The sequence below is a fragment of the Festucalex cinctus genome, chromosome 16 (genome assembly GCF_051991245.1).
Source record: "Festucalex cinctus isolate MCC-2025b chromosome 16, RoL_Fcin_1.0, whole genome shotgun sequence".
In the NCBI taxonomy this organism is placed as follows: domain Eukaryota; kingdom Metazoa; phylum Chordata; class Actinopteri; order Syngnathiformes; family Syngnathidae; genus Festucalex; species Festucalex cinctus.
Genome location: NC_135426.1, coordinates 22,779,872 through 22,802,816, shown reverse-complemented (window position 1 = coordinate 22,802,816; position 22,945 = coordinate 22,779,872). Strand labels below are relative to the sequence as shown.

The window sequence follows — 22,945 nt, the reverse complement described above, 5'->3', positions numbered from 1 at the left end:
ACTCCTCCTCGGTCTCAGTTGTCAAACACTGTTTTCAACTTGACAACATTAGTAATTAAACTGCTCGTGCTGACTCGTTATGAACCGGTCTGTACGCGCCTTTCACTGCCCCTACATCAGTGACAATAAAGTTCTACTCTATTGTATTGAGAAAAAAAAAAAAAAAAAAAAAAAGAACAAAAAAACTCATAGTAGCATATTATGAACTCATTCACTCGCCGCCATTTTCACATTTCGCAATCCCGTTCGCTCCCGGCTGTTTTACTGGATTTTGACAGATTTTGCAAGGGCCACAGAATATTGCGTTATATTGCTATAAAAGCATGGAACCTATCAAAAGAAAGATTAAAGTCTCTTCTTTCATCAGGAAAAAAAAAAAGTATGTTTCTATCTGTTTCTGTTTTGCAGCAATTAGCATTAGAAGAGAGCTAAGTTTCTCCTTTGCTCTGCTGCCACCTGCTGGCCGTTTGTGTAATAACTACCATTTCTGCAACCGTTCTTTGCAGTTGAGAGGCTGCATCAAAGCCTTCGGTATGGTCTAGCATTAAAAAAAACAAAAAAAACGTAAAAATACGTTTTTGGGACACTTAGAACATTAAAAAAACGTATTTACACGTTATTGGGAGCAAATGAGTTAACTTAATTAGTCTGTATGCTCTCCTTTGTCAGTGTTCTGTTTTCTAACTAAAGTCTTGGATGACGGGGTGAAAGGTCATCCCGCGTTCACGGCGTCTTTGGTGACTTTTTTTTTTTTTTTCCCTGGCTTGAACTACCCTCGCCCATGTTCTCAACTCTTTCATGAACTCCTGCGCCGAACCCCAACATTTCATTTCCTTTCTTCTCTCCTCCCTCTCAATTTTCCGTCTAATTCTCTCTCTCTCTCTCTCTCTCTCTCTCTCTCTCTCTCTCTCTCTGTTCCCCCCCCGTCAAGCTTTCCTCCCGCTCCCTTGCCGCCGTGGCCGCGTTTTGCCTTGTGTGGATATTAAGCTGTAACAGGCAACGCGCTCTGTTGCTCTCTGATGTATGTGTGACCTGCTTTCCGCCAGAGCCAATCTAGCCTGCCTGCCTGCCCGCCCGCCTTTCTGCCTTTTCTGGGTTAGAGTAGCAATACTCCTTGCTTGCATCCTGCACTAAGTGTCAAGGTGGTGATTGAGGGATTACCCCTAATGGCCTTTGTTCCGCTCGTATGGCTAATTTATTGCATTTGATATTATTGTAAGTAGCACATTTGCAGTAACGTATAGCCATTGCTACCGTTCGGACAAAAAAAGCTGCCCAAAGGCTAAGTGGCCATTATTTTGGTACCTTTCATGGGCATTGACATTTGAAGCCCGCTCAGAAAAGGTTCATGATTAAAAAAGAAATCAAAATCAAAACAAACAATAACAAATTTGAACTAAGAAATTACCGTATTTCACAACTATAAAGCGCACCTAAGAGCCTTCAATATTTTCAAAAGCTGACCTGCGCCGTATAATCCAGTGCGCCTTGTATACAGGGATGTCACAATAAGGGCAATATCGTGATATTAAAACTGCCACAATATCGTCGTCGTTGTCATGTTCACAATATTTAAAAGGAACACATCTGCTAAAAAAGCCAGATTGATTTCCATTTGTGCAGATCTAACTCCCTCTAGTGGCTATTTTATTAGTGCAATTTAATTTTCATTAGGGATGTTTTGGCCTTCTATGTTTAAAATCTATGCTAATTGTCAGATGAAAGGGAACTTTCTTTTTTTTTTTTTTTTTTTTCCCCAGAGATGAACGAGAACAAAATAAGCACTTTGAGCATGGCTCGTCAACGGGCCGGCCTCTTTTTGATCTCCTTCTGAATCCAACCCTAACCCTAACACTTTCGGGATCATAGTATAGTATATTTACTTTTTGAATTATTACATTATTAACTCTTTGACTGCCATAAACGTTTAATAACGATAAGTAAAATTGCGATGTATGCCGCCATAAACGTTAAATTACGTCAACTACTTTTTTTTTTTTTTTTTTTTAAATCAATAGTAAGTGCAACACTAAGTGGAGCCCTGCCTCGTCAATAAATTGTGGAATCAAAAAACACCAACTATGGCCAGCAGATGGCAGCATTGAATCTCTTTTCAAGGGGCTGCCGAATCTGATGAAATTGGATGAAATCAAACATTTTCAAGGATGGCGTTCATGATCAAAGCCTTTTTTTTTTTTTTTTTTTTTTTTCTAATGAAAGAATGGAATGCAATCTTTCATTTGGTACCCACATTGTATATGTAGTAAAAGTACACAATATTCTGTTTGCCTTGAAAGATGAGTTAAAATGCGCAAAATCGGCTGGCACTGTTTTTTTTTTTTTTTTTGGGCAGTATGGCAGTAAAAGAGTTAATTACATCTTTTTTTAATTTATTTTAATAACAAGGAAATGGCACACTATAATTGTGTACTTCATAAAAACAAAGTGATAGCAAATAAATAGAAAATAAAGAATTCAACAGTTTGTACATGGTGATTGAATGCTTTAATCAAATGGGGCGCTCCTTGTGAGGTGCCTACCTGGGCCACCGGAGGGCAGTATACAGTTATGCAGACACAAAAGATAATAGACTTCTTCTGTTACCATAAGTGACTCATCTTTGTAGAGGATAAAAAATGCCTTTTAGTGTTTATTTTCAAGTCTTGTAACGCCACATTGTTGTTTTAAATGAAAATTTTCACAAGCCATACAAAGTGAGTGTGAAAAAAAAAAAAAAAGCTTCTGTTTATTGTTGTGTGTGTTGTTTATTCGCACGCTAATGCAGGCGGTTCAGGCGAGGGTGAGTGGCCCGAGGCGACAGGCAGATTTGGATCTCGGAACACCGCCAAGGTTCCCGAGTGACTGGTGGCGAGAAAGATTTTGGCGCTCGCTCGCAATCCAGTTGAGCCCGAGAGTCGCTGACCTGTGATATTGGTTCGTCCGTTTTTTTTTTTTTTGTGGTGCCTTTTCGTGGCGCTGTCGTGGCACTGAAGGGTATTTAAGGCCGCGCTTTCAGCCGTCATCAAAAAAGGAAGCCGGGCCCGAAGGGAAGAGCGACGGCAATTTGCACGAGAGCGAGGGGACGAGTTTGGCGGCCCGAGCGGCCGTGAAATACGGCCCCGGCGACGGTTATTGCCGTTGTAAAAGGCGACGACATAAAATACAAAACAGAGAGCGGCGGCGTCTATTTATGGAGCAGATAATCGGCGCATTAATCAGCGCCCGTCATTCGCCCACGAGCGCCTTTGCCGAGCCAAAGTCGCGGGCGGGCTTTATGTGGCGCGTCGGGTCAACGTGCGATTGGCTGAGGTACAAACGATGATCACGTGACATATGGGGGGAGGGGCACGTTTGGGAAGCGGGAACATGCATGTGGTGAGATAAACAGTAATGACTTTGTACTTATTATCCATCCATCCATCTTCTACCGCTTAGCCGAGGTCGGGTCACGGGGACAGGAGCTTTAGAAGGGAAACCCAGACCTCCCTCTCCCCAGCCACTTCAACCAGATCCTCCGGCGGGATCTCAAGGCGTTCCCAGGCCAGCCGAGAGACATAGTCTCTCCAGCGTGTCCTGGGTCTTCCCCGGGGCCTCCCGCCGGTGGGACATGCCCGGAACACCTCCCCAGGGAGGCGTCCGAACCAGATGCCCGAGCCGCCTCAGCTGGCTTTGCACTTATTATCGCACAAAATTCCAGCTTCATTATTTGAGCAGCTCCATGACATGCAGGAGCTGTCCGTGGTGCTGAAGTGCTTGTAACGCGAGGAAGTATTCCTCCACTTTCTGCACTTTAGTAGTCGATGGTCAATCATTTTTCAACGGGGGTTCAATGAGGGCAAAATACTGACGAGGAATGAAAAAATTGGGATTTTTAATGAAGTGAAGGCAGCGAAGGGGTTAAATCAACCCTCCATTACGCTGCATTGTTTCGCCTCTCTGACAATATCTCGCGTCCGTCCTCTCTCTCTCTCGCTGTCTTTGTTGCTGCTTGAGGCTTCATCGGGGCTAAATGGAATTTAATGGACCTCAAGTGATTGGTGTACTTCCACAAATAAAGTGTCCATTCATATGTTAAGCAAACAAACACGTGTATTGTTTGCCGGAGTCGCACTCAAAGCAGACTAAGGAGCTTATTTAAATGCATGAGTTTTTTTTTTATGTATGTATATATTATTGTTATTAGGGAGCAAATGCATAATATGGTATAGTGAGGAGCAATGATGCCACGAACGTGTCACTCTATTTTTGGTAAGGAATAAGGTAACACTCACATGTTACGTGATCACATTAAAATTACTGTGCATCACTATTCCTGTTACTTTCCATAAAAAAAAAAAAAAGTAGTATTTTGTTGTACTGAGGTGAAAATAAGTCACAATGATGAGAGAGTGGTGCCCACGTCGGGGTCACCAATTGTACCAATTGTTGCCAACCTCACGATACGATACGTATCACGATACAGGGATCGAAGCTAACAGGCTAACTCCCCTTTTGCACATAACAAAACCTTCCCACCCGGAACTCTTCCTTCCCTTCGTCCCAACGTTCCGTGGGTGAATTATGTTCCCATCACTACAAGTTATTCATATAACGCTAGCATAAAGAACATGCTAACAAGTTTACCAAACTAGCAGTTTCACTCCAAATCACGAAATCCAATGAAATCTTCATCCTCTGTGTCACGTTTAAACAACTCCCCCAACTCGGGAGGTCGACGTCCTCTTCTACCGGCAGTGTTGAACTTATCAACACAGGCCTAGAGCGCCCCCTTGTGGTTTAGTGTGAAAATAACGTGAAATTATATAATGTGTTAATAATTTAACACATAAGTCGCACCAGAGTATAAGTCGCACCCCCGGCCAAACTATGAAAACAACTGCGACTTATAATGCGAAAAATACGGTAATTCACGTTCAATTCATCGAGTTGCGCTCGATAAAACGAAATGAACCAAAACCCCTCCTGCTCTCACTCCCTCTCCTTCCTATCAGTCGCCACTCCTTTCTTTTTTTTTCTTTTTTTTTGTAGCAACGCCGCAGAATATAAATGCAAATGCCGCGGCGGTATTGGAAGCTCTCATTTAATGGAATCGATAATCGTATGCAGAATGGCGGCGAGGGACAGAAAATTACCAGCTACAATTTGATATACAGTACAAGTACGTGCTGTTGTTTACAATTGGCCCGCCACGTGGCCGCCCGCCCCGAAGGGCGTCTGCACCAAACTACATTTACCTCCTGGTCGAAATGATAAAAGGCTGTAAAAACTGTGATCAATTCTGTGATCGTGAATTGAATTCAGCAAAGGAGCTCCGGTCATTTTCACACTGTGGTGAAAACAAACAAATAAAATATGTAGGATTTGGATAAAATACTGTCAATGGATTCAATATCAAATATGGCATTTGAATTGCATTTTTGATTTATTTTCTTATTAGTTTTCTTAATATGTGAAGATAAATGCTGACTGAATTGTTGAGATTAAGAGATAACTTTTTAAAATAAATATGATTTAATTTTGCTTTACTTTTCTCATTTTCATTTTTAAATTTATTTAAAGTATCTTTAGTCTTTCTTAGTTTATATATATATATATATATATATATATATATATATATATATATATATATATATATATATATATATATATATATATATATATATATATATATGTATGTATGTATATATGTATGTATGTATAATATTGAAAATTTTAATTTTGAAACCCTAACCACACTTTGAAACTCAAGCCTGGTTTGAAACTCAACGCTGAAATCAAACCCCTATTTGAAATCCTAACCTGAGTTTGGAACCTTAAAACTGACTTTTTTTCTACTCTGAAAACAAAACCATAGGTTAAAAACCGATTTTAAAACACAAATTTTGAATTTTTTGAAAAGCAACACTGCATCGTAATAGAACCTAATCGATGGCTTCAAAATGATTTGGATTCTATACATAAACAAAGAGAGCGTTTCTTTTTGTTGCCACCTACTCGAACCAATGTTAGACCGATCAGGAAAGTTGTCACTGGAGCTCATTTTATGTTAGTGGGCACTTCCTATACAGACTTCACGACCAATTATATATATATAAAAAAAAAAAAAAAAGATCTTTTGTTAGTTTGGAAGAAAGCTATCCCTTATTGCGACCTTAACAGATTCAAACGTGAAATCAAGAAGAACAAAGCGGCCCCTCATTAACGACACACCTGGACAGAAAGAACGCCCTCACCCACGGAAAACATGCTGACTTCTCATGCACGCACCAAAAATAGAAGCCGTTTTGTTGCATAAACACGACAAGCCCGTGAGGAGACTCTCTTCTACTTCCTGGGGTTTATTTCCTTGTAATTTGTCTCGTTGTTGTTGGCACAGCTGTTCTCGTCCCGGTTGGCCATTATTCAAATTTATTCTTTTTTTTTTTTTTTGCAGTTTCATGGCCTTTGGTGAGTGGCGGCCATCCGACCGAGTTGCCTCCTCGCAAGACTTCGGGATTGTTTTTTCCTAATGCTGGGACCTTTCTTTGAAGCGTATCCGTCAGTCCGAGTGAAGAAGTTGTGAATGTTTGGAGTGTGCAGGTGGTTGTATGCATGGTGAGCAGAGAGCTGCTACATGCATGGTCATACTCACCAAAATCTGTCATGAGATGGTTTTGTAGACCAAAAACGGTTCACTTTGTCTTTCTGGGAATGGGTTCTTGATGCTTTTATGTTATAAAATCTCATACCTGCGATCCCTTAAAAATGTACATTTGATTTGATTTATTTGTTAATTTTTCCTTTCGGACAGCATTGTGACAATCAAACATTTCATCATACAATTACAACATATAATAACCAAAAAGAAAAAAGGGCTGGCAGGAAGAAACATGAAGCTTATGAATTCCCGCCCCCATACTATACTCGGACGCAAAAAAATCAAACAAACTAATAGTTAAAAGTCAGCAGGGATAATAAATGTTCACTCAGTTCAACATTTCAGTAGTATTTGTTATCCAGCTGATTGCGTTCGGAGTCTTTTAGTTCAGGCAAATATATTGTTAAAAGTTCAATCACATCATCTTCACCAATGATTTATTCGCATGTAGTTTGTGTTCCAAACAGTTGATTCGTTCCAATCGCTTGTTGATCACTTGTTGATTGGGTACCATGTAGTAGTTTCAGACAACTGAGCCCTGACACCTTCAGTCAGATCCGTCTTCATCACGGTTCCGGTTCATCGCAGTTTCCTGTCGAGCTTTTCTCTCCGAGTCAAGCAACTTTGTGGCCATGTCTCTCCTCATTCTGGTCATGACCTTCGTTCGGCCGGCTTGTGCGCCGGTGATGGCGCTCAGAGTGGCCGCGGCCATTTCCTCCGCATTCTTCTGGCGATCAGACGTTTTTCGTAACGTACGAAAAAAGCCAGAGGGATCCAATCCCCAGCGGCATCGGCGTAACCACCAGCACAGCGAGCGGGTACGGGTCTTCCACGTCTTCAACATCAAGTGTGGTCAGACACAAATGGCCTCCATTTAGCCCAGGAATCTTCAGCATGTCCGGATATGAGAGTTCCACTTGGACATGAGCGCTGAGCAGGTCCAGGTCTCATCGTAGAACAAATTTTGTCAAAAGCACTTCGAGACCAGCTCATTCGATCCATACTGATTTGTCGAATGTTGTTGGTAGCTGGGTGTCAGTTTCTCAGCACTCAACACAGATGCTGTTTTCAAATGGTTCAAGATTAACTCTCCTCGTACAAACTCAGCCGTACATTACATACATACGTTTCCCGCCTGGATCTGACAGCACTGGCGTCGCAGGAGTCAAGTTGATTGGTTGGGCACATGTAAGTGATCACCGTTCGTCCTGGACGCTTTCCAATGCTGATTGGATTGATTTGGCGCCAGGCAGTAATCATCGGCCATCGCTTTTAATTCTGAATTTTTTAACACTGGTGCGCTCCCCGATTCGCCCTAATCTCCTTCATCATGCGCTACTCGATCGGGGATGACAAGTGAAAAACATTGAACAGTGGGGGGGGCGTCAGTGAGGGAGTTGTCACCCGCCGATGGCGATGGCAATCAGTCAGCCGGCGAGTGCATCAGCATGCGGGGGGGGGGGGGCGTCGCTCCTTTACAATGTCTGAAGGATTTCCACGGGTGACGGAAGTCACCTGGCATCACTCGGATTTTGGCACCGGGATGGAATGTGGAATGGAATATCTTTATTGTCATTGGCCATGCACAGATACAGCGCAATGACATTTCACTTAACAGGCTCTAACCACGCAATGCACCACCGGGAGCTGGATTGTTTGTCCGTACCAAAACGCACATGCCGACGCAGACGTGACGTCTTGCGTCTTGATTGGTTTACGGCAAGGTCAATTCTGTCAGACCTTGAGTCTTTAGCCTGTGACTAGGTGGGGTTTCAATTATCCAAAAGACCAGCAGCTTGTTCTCTTCCAATGAAGATCCTCTGGTCAGTTGAATTTTGCAATAGATCAACAACCTACCAGTTCCGATCAGCAGGATGCCAATGGGGGTATTTGCCACGGAAGAGGCGGGACTGTTTTTTTGCACAACAGTTTGTTTCCGGTTCGTTTTGCGACGTGTGGTCAAAAATACTCGTGCTTCCGACTTTGTTGCGCGTTCGCAACCCGGACCGGAAATAAATTGATGTGCAAAATCACGTCCCGCCTCTTCCGTGGCATATACCCTATTAGCAAAAAGACCAGCAGCTTGTTCTCTTCCAATGAAGATCCTCTGGTCAGTTGAATTTTGCGATAGATCAACAACCTACCAGTTCCGATCAGCAGGATGCCAATTATCAGGATTCCAATAATGTACGTGTCCTCCACATCCTCAACGGACAGGCAGACCGTTTTCCACTTTTTCCAGGAATCTAAGGTGTATCCCAGCAAGACGGCTCCCCATGGCCTGCTCTTCTCATCGAGAAAATTCTGTCGATTGAATCAAGGGTCCTGCTGACCAATTCAAAGGCTTCTGAGTAGAGAAGCTGCAAAAAGTCCGTTATTTGTTCCCTGCAATACAATGGTGATACGTTTTTCCTCTTAGTGTATTAGTCATATTTGACAGGACTCCGAGCAGCAACTTGACAAAGTGCCCTTGATGTGTCCGACTTAATGGTTCAAGTGTGGACGTTTGAGCCCGGCCGGCGGAATCCTGCCAAGCGTGGCTCCCGTCCAACTTCTCAAAGATGTCAGCGGGTGTTGGGTTGAACTTCCTCAAAAACAGGCACTTTGCACTAATGCAATTAACATTGAAATGGTCCTGTGCCACTTCTGACACCCACACAGAGAAATGAATTAGCCGACAACTCTTTTTTTTTTTTATAAGTTTAAAAGGAATTGTTTTTTTTCCCTGTGCGGACGCCGGACAGCTCTATTTGGGCTACGTTTTAACAGATGAGACTCATTTCAATGTTCCAGGACAATCCAAAAGTCTCCCGCCTTGCCAATCAGGCATGTGCGCCACATTCATCCATCCGTTTTCATGTATTGCAATCTTGAACTCCATCGAGGCGGATGCGCAGTTTTTGTGTGTTTTGTTAATGCCCTAATCAAGTTTGTTAAATTGCTTTTTAGCGTGATTACAGGGAAGTGGGGGGGGGGGTTGCATGGGTGTTTTCTTCTCCTTCAAACTCATTTGTCATGCATGGGACAAAAGCAAAGAGGGATTTCAAGGACGAGGTTTTAGACACGTCTGCTCTATTGATTGGTTAACGAGCCCGCATTCAGAGCCACTTCCACATCGAGGGGCACGGACACAATGGAGCACATTTTGCCCGCCGCACAATGTGGGCACACGCCGGTGGAGGGAGGGAGACGGGCCCGTACTCGGGCTTTCCGCCAGGGTGGAGGACGATGCCAGGCGAGAGGACTGACAATTGGGAAAAGCGGCAACGTGGGAGTAAAGCGGGACAAAAAGGGAATGAAAATGTTTGGGTGAAGCTGTGCACTGTCATGAGGAAAAACTTTCAAAATAAGCAGGAAATCCGCATTTTGGACAATCAAATACTTTATGGGAATTTTAACTTCCTCTCTTTTTTTTGTCCTTATGGAGTATTACACAGCACAAGAAAAAGTTAGAAATGTGTTCAGCCGTGTGGGTTACCTTGTGTTTTACCCTCCAAGACAACAGGGGGCAGCATACTACCAGAACGTGATTCACTCGCTGCCATTTTCACATTTCGCAATCCCGTTCGCTCCCGGCTGTTTTACTGAATTTTGACTGATTTTGCAAGGCCGACAGAATATTGTGTTCTATTGCTATAAAAGCATGGAACCTATCAAAAGAAAGATTAAAGTCTCTTCTTCCATCAGGAAAAAAAAAAGTATGTTTCTATCTGTTTCCGTTTTGCAGCAATTAGCATTAGAAGAGAGCTAAGTTTCATCAGTTTTCACAAATTGATTTAAAATTGTAAGTAATTTAGCTTTTTTTTCTAGATGGCCCTGGTTGATCTCCTTTGCTCTGCTGCCACCTGCTGGTCGTTTGTGTAATAACTACCATTTCTCCAACCGTTCTTTGCAATTGAGAGGCTTCAACAACGCCTTCTGTATGCTCTAGCATAAAAAAACAAAACAAAAAAACAACGTATAAATACGTCTTTGGGACACTTAAAACATTAAAAAAAAAACGTATTTACACGTTCGTGGGAGCAAATGAGTTAATGATGCAATCTAGACAAACCGTTTATTACCCGTAAATCACAATTCATTCATCCGATCATAAAACTTTTGATGTTTGATGTCTTCCGAAGCACTTTATGTGTTTATTTAGATTCTGAAAATGTCTAAATATGGTCACCCTCGGCGCGCCCTCACTTTCTTCTCTCTGTCTTTCTCTTGGCTTTAAAAATACAGTCCGTCTTGTGCGTTTGCTTTCATCGCTTGTGACACCCTCCTTGTCGCTCGCTCGCGCCGGTTAGCCGCACCGTGTCGTCCTCGGCTCGACTAAGCTGTCTGCCGCCCCCACCCTCCTCCGCCCCCACTTGCCGCCTGTCTGTCTCTCGCTCGTCCTACCTGTCTTCTCCTGTATGGATCATTGCCTTCGCGTTTCTCTCTCCGCCTTTTTCAGCCTGTCCCCGACGATTTGCGGCGACCTGGCTGTGTGGTTTTAGCGTCTGTCACGAGCTGTCTCGTCTCGCCAACCCCCCACCCACCCTGATTTTTGTACTTTTATTATATTTTTTTTCTTTCTTGATGTGTTTCTGCCTGGATAAAATGGCGCCGATTACTTTCAGTCATTTGAGACGTAACTTGTGCAAAAGTCTTCGAAAAGTTTGTCATATTGTCACACTGTATGTGCCAAGTGAATATGCGGTCTCAGGGAGGTCTGAATATGTTCCAAATGTGTTTACGACAAGTCAAAACTGACTGTCAACAAATTACAATTCCTGATGAAAACCCCCAATTCGCTATATGTTCACAAATATTCACTGCTCAGTGAGATTACCAGCTTTATCGGCCTTCAGATTCCAAAAATGGCCGATGCCGATATTTGTCAAATGCCAAATATCGGCACCGATAATCGGCCTGGCCGATAATTTGGTCTATCCCTATTGTAATCACTTCCTACTATGTAGAGAAAGCAAAAGAAAGTGGTTGGATGAATATGTGCAATGTGAATGCACATGTATAACGGAATTTATGGTGTTCCACAGGGGTCAATTCTGGGGCCTCTGCTGTTTTCAATGTTCTTGCTGCCCATCTTAAGAAAATAGTGGTTGTTTTGAAGTGCTCTATAAATACAGTATAAAGTTGAGTTGAGTGATGGGAGCTAGCATCAATGTGACATGTTCACCGTTAGCAATTCAACTGAACTAGGTACTAGATATTTGGGTGATTGGCAATTGCCAAATTTGTCCATTTTCATGAGCGTTTATGGGAGGAAAAAGGTTGCTAATTGACCGACGAGCACAGAATTCTTATGACCTGGCTCCACAAGCTGCAATCGAGAGCATAAAAAATAAAAATAAAAAAGCCATAGATGAAGACATTTTGGACTGCCGTGCATCACGTTCTGTTATCTGTCACTTTATAGCGGATCGCTCGTGAAAGATCATTTTCACCGTTAAAACATCAAAGCGCCATCACTTCAGAACAGATGATCATTTCTCTCTCAATTGTGTTTGTTTTCATCTGGCCGGCCAGCAAGCACACGCCGCCGCCGCCGCCGCCGCCGCCGCCGCCTTGCTCCTGTACTCAGAAGTCATTTTCGTGGGCCGTAAAACATTGAGCTGTTAAATTTCTTTATGCGTCCCGCTCCGGCCTGCGGCCCTCGAGGTTTCCTGGTGCTTTTTAAATTGAATGATTGCCTGCAGCTCTTGGCTTGTTTAACCTCTGCAGTGGCAGCGACTGTATTTTTAGAAGTTTTGCACCCCTCCCTCCCTCCCTCCCTCGCACCTGAAGTACATAAGTGTGCGCCTAAGGAAGTGTGTGTGCAAGCAAAAGACAGTTAGGTAAAGGGGGGGTGGGGGGGGTACTCGCCGAGAGCTGTGCATGAGTGCAAGACAGCACGAGCGCGTGTGCATGCAAGCATGTGCATGTGACATGACTAGCGTTTTCCTTATTTATGACCCTCACCTCCATCCAGGCTGCCAATTTGTCTGAGGAGCAGAATGTGGGGGGGGGGGGCAAAAAAAGGCAATTGGGCGATTCGGAGGTGAGCGCTGTTCTGCGGCCGTTAGCTTTTATGGCCTACTAAAGAAAAAAAAAAAGAGAGCGAGAGTGAACATCCTTCCTTCTCTTGATTGACTTCTCGCTCCCCAACAATTCTTCGCCCCCGACACAAGTCGACGGGCAATAATGGACATCTCCCTACCTGGGATGGAGAACTTGCAGGCTGGCCATCCGGAATGCTGCAAAACAAGGGTGACAAATGACTTCCCGTAAACACAGCTGCCGTCTGAGGTTGTTCCCGGGAGAATTTACATCGCGAGATGGCCGTTGCATTAAATGGCCTCCTTTTTTTTTTTTTTTTTTTTAAGATCAGCATGCAGTGCTGGAGCCTATCTCAGCTGGCTTTGGGGCAGTAGGCGGTAGTGCTGGGTATTGCCGTCAACCTCACGATACGATACGTATCGCGGTACAGGGGTCACGATACGATACGTATCGCGATACGTATCGTATCCCAACACTTGATCTTCAAGGCGATACGTATCCCAATATATTACATTAATTTTCTTGCATTTTATAATAATAGTCATATGTATACCTAAAGGATATGTTTGTTATGCTGACTGACAAAAATATTTTGGTGAGTAGCTCTTCTGGTTGACCACCTAGCGGCATGCCTGGTCATTTTTCTTAGCAAGACACAGTGTCCAATCACTTGGTGAGCTATTTTTGCATTAATTGAAGGCAATTAACTTCAAAGATGCTGCTGCTTTTTATTTTTTAGGTACAATGCAAGCTGCAAAGGCAAACGTTAACTGCAATATCGATTCCGACGCCTGCGTATCGATACGTGTATCGTAATGAGGCCCGCAACGATATATTGCCGTATCGATTTTTTGAGCACACCCCTAGTAGGCGGGGCTACTCCCCGGACTGGTTGCCAGCCAATCGCAGTGGTTTTTGGTTAATCAATTCATTTTGACAGCCCTATAATGTTTCATAGTGCGTGTGTGTGGTCGTGTCCTCCATTTTGGTAATATTTAGCGGCCCAGCCAGGACGCCTCTCAGGCTCAGTTCGGGCTGTTTGTTTGTTTCTCCGTGACACATGCAGAACTCTATTTCGATGTTTACTTCTATAGTTCTGCTTTGGGGTGTGTTTGTTTGTGTGCGCGTGTGCATTATATGAGTTTACCATGCGCCGCCACATTACTTGGGTACGCAATATACGAGAGTGCAAAGGGAAGGAACCCAGGCCACGCTTGTGATTCAATACGCACCCCCCGTGGACCCAGGCTTACGGGAGTGCATGTGCTGATGAAAAAGTAATGTAGTGTGTCTGCAAGGTACTGCTGGCTTTTCCCTCGTGCTTCCTGAACTCCAACAACTCATCTTCCACACTGGGCTGCCTTCCTTCTCTCTCTCTCTCTCTCTCGCTTTCACTTTTTTTTTTTTTCCACATTAACGCTAAAAACAGATCCCAAAAATGTGTTTCTTTCTGTTTTCACGTCGTCGTCACGTTTTGTTTTGTTTTTTCTTCAAGTATAAATAAAGCTATGATTATGAATATGGATCTCATGTAGAAAAGTCCCGAATGATTTGGTTTTTGAAATTTGTTTCAGGGAAAACATGTTTGAATAAGCGTCCCTCCGGTTTCCCAACATTATTTGCATCTTTTGGTCTCGAACAAACTCACAAAAGACAGAATATTGCACAAAAGAAAAGCGGGACGGGGACGGTGGCGAGTTAAATCCGTCCTTGTGCTTGGAGCGCTGACTTGGCAAAGTTTCTTGATGGCGCTCTGAAGTCTGCAACCTCATTAGAAAAGTTTACTCAAGGACTCCACTGTTTATCTACGACTTCCTAGACACATCACACACATTTTTTTGTTGCATTGCACTTCACCACGACACACATTTTCTATCGCTATCAAATAAATTAACTTATATACTGGAAATTGTGGTGTTCCACAGGGCTCAACTCTAGGGCATCTGCTGTTTGCTGGTATACTGCTGTATTTTGTTTACCCGTAGATCCTATACCTGTGTCTTATTAAATTTGAAAATAATCAGTTTATTTTTCAAGACCGAAGAGGTTCGGTGAATGTGCATCGGAAACTGGAGAGGCGCAGTAATATGGAGGACCAAAACTGCCAAAATTCAAAATAAATACATAAATAAATGACAAAATAAATAAATACATAAATGACTAAATAAATAAATAAATAAATGAACAAATAAATAAAATAAATAAATAAATAAATGACTAAATAAATGACTAAATAAATGACTAAAAAATTACTAAATAAATAAATGACTAAATAAATAAATGACTAAATAAATAAATGACTAAAAAAATGACAAATAAATAAATAAATAAATATAAAAATAAATATATAAATAAATATATAAATAAATGGCTAAATAAATAAATGACAAAATAAATAATGAGTAAATAAATAAATAGATGAATAAATGACTAAATAAATAAATTACAAAATAAAGAAATTACTAAATAAGTAAATAAATAAATGACTAAATAAATGTCTAAATAAATAAATGACTAAATAAATAAATACACCAATAAATAAATCAATCAATCAATGACTAAAAGTGAAAAAACAGATTTATTTCCATTTATATTTATTTTTTGAGATATAATTTTCTAATTATATATTTTTTATATTCATTTTTATTTGCACTTTTAAGTCATGTATTTATTTATTTTGAATTTTGGCAGTTTTGGTCCTCCATCAAGTTTAAGAACGACTGAGTCGAGCTCGATGACTCAGTCATGTTGCTTTTCACTTGCACACGTCTCTTCGTTCCTCTTATTAAATCCTAATGTTCCTGCATCGTTTATGATCCTGTTTAACTTCCAAGTATGATCATCATCATTTCATCTCCCTTGCTCTATAAACACGATCGTTCCTCAACGTTCCCAAAGTATTTTGCCAATTTCCTTAAGCACACAGCGGCGTAGCTCCGCCCTCGAATTCATCGGCCGCTCCTACGGACGCGCGCCACCGCCGCTCGGGAGCCAGAGCCCATTTAGCGGGTGCGTGTTTGCCATTTGTGGTGCCAACACATACAAAACATCCCATTAGCATATAACCGGGCAAAAGTTGGGCCAAAAGAGCCGTAATTGCTATTGACAGAATTAACAAACACATTAGCGGCTCGCATTCATTAGAAAGTCAAATGTAAAAAAGTGTCATGAATGGCAGGCAGCCGTCATCCATCATCCGCCTCATTGGAGTTTCACGCCCATTCATTTTCCCACGACTGATTTGCTCCGTTCGGCTTGTGATGACGGTACGAAGCGGTCATCACCACACCCGTGCTGAAAAACCGCAAATAGGGTCACGGCCGTTTAGCTCAGAGAAATGCGATTGATCGATTATTTTTGCCTTAGAGGAGTGTTGGATTAATGCACGCTAAAACTAAAAACAAATGTCAAATAAATGCTGATGGCGCCAAGGAACCGATTCAACCATTTATCAGGACACAAACAGTCGGAAAATATCACTTTTAATTCACGCTTCTGCTTCTTCTTTTGTCAGGCACTTGCGGAAGTGGACCTGGAAAAACACCTTGCCTTCCCTTCTCAGGTAGGTCAACTTCTTTGTGTTGGAATTTGAGTCATTGTTTAACTCATTTGCTCCCAATAACGTGTAAATACGTTTTTTTTAAATAATTTTTTTATTTATTTTTTAAAATGTTTTAAGTGTCCCAAAGACATAAAATTAAACTTAAAATGTGTAATCACAGCGCACCTGTTTTCTAGATTTGGTCATGTGACATTCACAAACTGAGCTGTGATTGGTTACCTGAGCCCTTGCGGTGTCATTTTCAGTCGACAGCAAGTTTCAAAATGTGTTTTTAAAGGTACGAATTGTACGTGAAATATAATGAAAGTATAAAATATCCCTTTAACAAAACAGTGTGTTTGAGCATGTACATGCTAATGGTGGCAAGTAGGTGATAAAAAAAAAAAGGTAAAAAAAAAAGAAAGATGATTAGCATTCCAGCTTTGAACTGAGTTGAATTACCAGGATGTAAAAAGAGTCTCACGGTGTTCCAGCATTGTTTCACGTGTCGCCACATCCGACGTGATTGATTGGGGCGCTTGTAAAATTCCTATTGCTCGCCGTATTTCTCTTTTTTTTTTTTTTTTTTATGACTCCCTAGACGAGTGAGAAAGGCGAATGCTCCCGCTCGCCCCCCCCCCCTCGCTTTACATGTCCGATCGTTCATCTCTCCACCGCCGAATTCATTTCAATTAGCGCCCCCGTAGCCGCCGCTCTCCCTTCTGCATATCGATCCGCGGGCCCCTGCTATCTCCTACGCACACGCGCAAGATCACACGGGTGTGTGTGTGTGTGTGTGTGTGTGTGTGTGTGTGTGTGTGTGTGTGTGTGTGTGTGTGTGTGTGTGTGTGTGTGTGTTTGAAACACAGCGGGCACCTTCGCCACTCCGATCAACACTAAATATGAGCAGCGGCAAACAATTACCCCCTTAACGAGGGATTAATTGTGTCAAGATGGAGTGAGGGCAGCACAGAGGTCGCTTGACGCCGTCCATTCCTAATGTGTTTATTTTCATTCGTTAGCCAGATCGGTCTTTTGCCTAAGTAGCCGTTCGCTTGCTTGGTTTGGCATGTGGGCAAGGAGAGCCACAGTCATAACTGCACTCAGCAGTCAAATGCAATATATATATATATATATATATATATACGCTGACGGTAGATATCAATATATTGTGTCCAGTTGTGCAGTGTTATGTTATAAATGTTTATACACTTTAATTTGTCTCACTTTACAATGTTTACAGTTAAAAGGCTAAGAGGCAGTGAGGCACTATGCAGAAGTACATTGTACAAAGTTTTGGCATGCAATAAATGCATAATTAGACATTTTCCTTTTTATGGGCATTTGTTGGCTTTTTTTTTTTCAGTCGCATATCGTGATATATTGCTAAAAATGTTTTGGCAATATATCAAAAAATCGGTTATCGTGATATTATCGATATCGTGAGCCAAATATCGTCACAGTATCGAATCGTGGTTTACCCGTATCGCACCACCCCTAATGATCTCCTTTGCTCTGCTGCCACCTGCTGGCCGTTTGTGTAATAACTACCATTTCTGCAACCGTTCTTTGCAATTGAGAGGCTGCATCAAAGCCTTCTGTATGCTTTAACATAAAAAAAAAAAAACACACAAAAAACGTATAAATACGTCTTTGGGACACGTAAAACATAAAAAAAAAACGTATTTACACGTTATTGGGAGCAAATGAGTTAATGATGCAATCTATTACCCGTAAATAACAATTCATTTGCCTATCTCAGCTGGCTCTGGGCAGTAGGCGGGGGACACCCTGGACTGGTTGCCAGCCATTTTATTTATATATATATATATATATATATATATATATATATATATTATTAGTACTGTTGAGGAAAACGTTTGTACAGCCCAGGATTAAACGATAAATATGGCACAAACTGTGAGCAGGGATTTGCTGTATTTATACACATGCCGGAGCAGCTCAAAGTAATATTAGGCGTGCAGGCCCAGATCAATGTTGTAAATGCCTTTAACGCTGCCACTTCAACTCATTTGTCACTTATCGATGGCGGCGGCGGCGGCGCTGAGGCGAGTCCTCGGCGCCCGCCGCCGCCATCGCCTTGATACATTTGTCGCTTCTCTAACGCGCCTTGTCAAGCCTCCTGAGTGTGTCGTCAAGCCCGAGTCATAACTTGAGGCCAAGCTCTGTCACGTTAGCCGACGACAAGCGATTAAGGCGTTCGGCGCGCGCCCACGCGGCGACCAAATGAAAAGCGCCGACCATTTGTTTTCGGGCTCGGCGCGAGAGCCAGCCTGCCGTCCGCCGTCCCCCCGTGGCTGACGGGGGGCGTGCGGCCGGTATGTTTACATTAGATTTGAGCGCGCATAAAGGTGCGGCGAGAGAAGCAGGATCCAAATTGAATCGCTTTCTCGTCTTGCTGCGGCCGACGTTGTTAGGATGGATGCCAGCCCCCAGGACGTGCGCCACGTTGCATTCTGAGTAGTCGTGCGCTTTTCATTCCACGCCTTCTGGAAAATTACTAGCTCTTTGTTGCAGAGGATAAAGAATATATGCCTGTGAGTATTGTCATTGCCAGTGGAAACCGTCCAAAGCTGAAACTGTAAAAACTGAAACACGATATAGCGAGGGATGACTGGACCGTATTTTCCGCACTATAAGGCGCACCTTCAATGTATGACATATTTTCAAACTTTTTCCATATCTAAGGCGCTACAGTAGAGGCTGGGGTTACGTTATGCATCCATTAGATGGTGCTGCGCTAAAGGGAATGTCAACAGATAGTCAGATTGGTCAGTCAAACTTTATTAACTCATTCACTCCCAGGACATTTTCGCTGTTTTACTGGATTTTGACTGGTTTTGCAAGGCCCATAGCATATTGTGTCCTATTGCCATAAAAACATGGAACCTATCAAAAGAAAGATTAAAGTCTCTTCTTTCATCAGGAAAAAAAAGTGTATTTCTAGCTGTTTCCATTTTGCTTCAATAAGCATTAGAACATGGCTAAGTTTCATCATTATTCACAAATCTGTTTAAAATAGTGGGGAAAAGAGCTTTTTGATCTGATACTCTGCTGCCATCTGCTGGCCGTTTTTGCAATAACTACCATTGCTTCAAGCATTCTCTTCAGTTCAGAGGTTGCATCAAAGCCAAAACGTAATAATTACATCTTTGGGAGCATGGTCATATTTAAAATAGAACGTATTTATACGTCTTTGGGAGTAAACGAGTTAATAGATTACAAACCAGCTGTCTGACAACTCCATTCACTCCCAAAATGAATAAACAGCTGTTTTATTATTTTCTCTCAGGTAAAGTATTCGCATTAGCAAGCGATCCAAGATGGCCGGGATCTTCCGCGCATTCGCGTCACCGATCGTGCAGGGTCACCGATAGCGTCTTGACAGCGAGACCTGTTGCGGCTCAATATTGATCCGTATATAAGGCGCACCGGATTATAAGGCGCATGGTCAGCTTTTGAAAAAAATGGAAGGCTTTTAGGTGCGCCTTATAGTGCGGTTAAATACGGTACATTCGTAAACACGCAACTGGCTCGCTCGTTGACGACTTCCCTGTCAGCTTGTTTACGCGTGTACGTTATGCGTGTAAGAGTTATCTCCAGGGTTTGTTTCTTCCTCTCCCTTCCTCCTCCTCTTGGCAACCTCTTATGCCCCCCCCACCAAGTTGAACACCCACCCACAACCCCCCGAAAGCTCCACCTCGCTATTTATAGCGGAGAGAAGGCCGAGACCATCAAAGCTGTTTCCATATATCAAAGCCCATCCGATCGTCTCCTCTTTTCTCATCCGTGTCTTCTAAAAAGGGGAAGGCAGGGAGGGAAAAGCCCCAGAAGGAGTTGGGAAGCGCCGGTGGGAGAACAGCTCGGAAAGGGGGCGGGGATGCGAGTGTGGGAATGTGTGAAAAGCGAGTGAGAGGGTTTTCGTGTTTCCTCAAATGTAACTCTTTTGGGGTCTGACGTGTTGATGCGATGCGGCGTTCATTGTCACCAAATGAAATTACAATGAGCCCTGGGAGGCCCGCGGTGGGCGCGGCCTGCGAGAATCCGCCGCCGCCGCCGCCGGAATCCATTTTCAAACGACGCTTTCCCCATCGGCGTGCGACGCCTCCGCCCCCGTCCTCGTACAAACATGGAAAACAAGACGCGCGCTCCGCCGGGACGAGGCTTCCCGTGCCGAGCGTCGACTTGGAGGGCAGCACGAGTTCATTCACAGATGTTGGCCGCTTGAAGTTTCCTGTTGCGGCCGACGGATTCTCGGGGTCAGCGGTAATAATGTTCCTGCATGGGCCAATTTGACCCAAAAATCCAAATTGATTTCGAGCTACCCGTCTATAAATCACTGAATGGTGCAGGTTGTGATTCCGTTAAAGCAGGGGTGTCCAAACTTTTTCACTTGAGGGTCACATACAGAAAATCAGAAGGACGCAAGGGCCACGTAAGGTTATGAAGAGAAATTGTGTTTAGTCCTAAAAATTGTATTGTATACCAATATACAGTAAACCAATTTGTATTGTGGCAGTCAGGTTATTATTGGAATTTTTCATTTTAGTTTTTATTTTGTTTTGAGTTTTGTTTTGTTTTTTTAAATAAATGTAAAAATATAAATAAATAAATTTAGCTAGTTTTATTTTTCAGGATGGTTCTGTTAGTTTTTTTTAATTAGTTTTAGTTCTTTAATAAATGCTTAGTTTTAGTTTAGTTTCAGTATTAGTTTGAGTTTTTTGTTGTTGTTTTTTTTAACGTGTATTTCTCGTGCGCAACATTTAAAAAACACCAAGGGCGCGACGTCATTATTCCAGATTATATCAAACTAAATCTACTAAAAGTTACACTTAAAATCATCTCCAAAGGCTCATGTTTCAAATTAATTACCATGACTAAAACGAAGGACATTTTTGCTCTGTTAGTTTCGTAAACCTAAAATGTAGTTTGTTAGTTTTCTTTTGTTAAAAAGCGTCTTCGCTTTTGTTTTATTTCGTTAACGAAATTGTTTTTTGAACTTGAGTTTTTTCGTTAGTTTTAGTTAACTAAAATAACCTTTAACCTGTGTTTTTCGACACCTTCCCTTCTTACTTTGACCATCTCCAAACATTTTTGTTTTTATTTTATTTGAACTGAGTCAAATGCCATTTTTAGCATATGTCGCGGGCCACTAAAAAATGGACGTCGGGACGCAAATGGCCCCCGGGCCGTAGTTTGGACACCACTGCGTTAAAGAAATGTGAATCCAATATAAACCTTGTCGGACTCTGAGGTCTGCAGACGTGCGTCAATTAGTGGAACTCGGGGTGTAAAGCAAACATGGCGAAGCAGCATTGAGCTGTTATGCTGCAGGCGAATGGAATAAGCTGCCGGTAGAAGTGAAATCAGGCCCAAGATGAAATGCTTTTCAATCCAGGTTTACATTTTCTCAAACTTATGAATTAGGTCTTTCGAATCATTATCAAAATTATTTTCTCCAAAGTCTTGTTAAATAAAGCTACCTTTTCTTTTTTTTTTTTTTTTTTTTAAATCAGGATTATGATACAATTTAAATTACATTCACATTCCCTATCGGGGAACCAGCGACTATTTCAAAATGTTTTAATTAATTTAACATGGAAATGGGTCAATTTGACCCACGTGCAAGCAAGTGACATATTAGCCACGCAGTCTCTGCTCTACCAGTTGAGCAACAATTGAGGATATGCAAACTAGGCTGTGAAAAATAAAAGGAGCTTCAAAACCTTGTTTTTCATCACCCAGCGGGATTTTTGGAAACAAGTGCGTGTTCATTTTGTTTGTTTGTTTGTTGTCAGGAGAGCCAAACAGCGACGCAGAACCTTAAATGCACTCCAATAAATCTCTTTCATCTCGGTTTTGTACAAAAGGAAATCTCGCTCAGTAAAGATGTGTGAAAAGCTCATGTACAGTGTGGCACCTTGACATACCTAAAAAAAAACAAAAACATTTTGTTGTCATGTAAAAATTGCACTGAAGAGTTGCTGTGTGTAACAAAGGTTATTACACCGAAAATTGAATTAAATAAATGAAAGTACAGTAAAGTGCCATATTTGTGAAGTGCATGAACTGAATTATTAAGTGCTAATAATGGTGATGTTATCATAGGTAACAAATATCACATTCTTATGGTTCATACCAACAAATGGTAATACATGATATATTCCAAGAATAAGGCATAAACATACAAATCAACTTTAGTAATAGACAATAACAGCAGTAGTAGCAGTAACGACACATTTACACCAAGTCTTTATAAATTCAACGTCCTCTGACATATTGTGACCAAACCGTGTTTTTATATAACATTTTAAATCTGAAAATATTTTGGGATTGCTTATGTTGTAATATTTCACACCACATATTGACACACAAAAACAATTTATTCTAAATTTGGGTATTATAAATTCTCCATATCCTCTCAAATTATGAACCAACTCTTTAAGTTTAAATTTTGTTTTGTTGTAGATTAATTGGCAATAATTTATTAAATGCTTTTGCATTTTAACATGGATGAGAATTGTTTTGACCCCTGATATGGGAATATATACAGTACATATATATATTTTTTTGTTTTGCCTCATTAGCACGTCTCCCGCGTAGCATAACGTTGCATTCCGAGCACATGAGCATCTTGTATGTGTGCAAAACAAAACGCCGTCACGGGCTTTGGAGGCAATTATGTCCTGTCAGACTGATGTTAAAGGTGTACAAGCCCC

General features: G+C 42.0%; 1 protein-coding gene across 7 annotated transcripts in view; it reads left to right on the top strand.

The window, feature by feature from the left end:
• Window positions 1–22,945, top strand: part of ppargc1a (peroxisome proliferator-activated receptor gamma, coactivator 1 alpha) — a 205,254-nt gene that overhangs the window by 75,265 nt on the left and 107,044 nt on the right. For all 7 annotated transcript variants that reach the window (XM_077500389.1, XM_077500381.1, XM_077500388.1 and 4 more), the window contains one exon: window positions 16,179–16,226. In XM_077500389.1, the coding sequence (XP_077356515.1) occupies window positions 16,179–16,226 (48 nt within the window). The remainder of the gene's footprint in view (window positions 1–16,178; window positions 16,227–22,945) is intronic.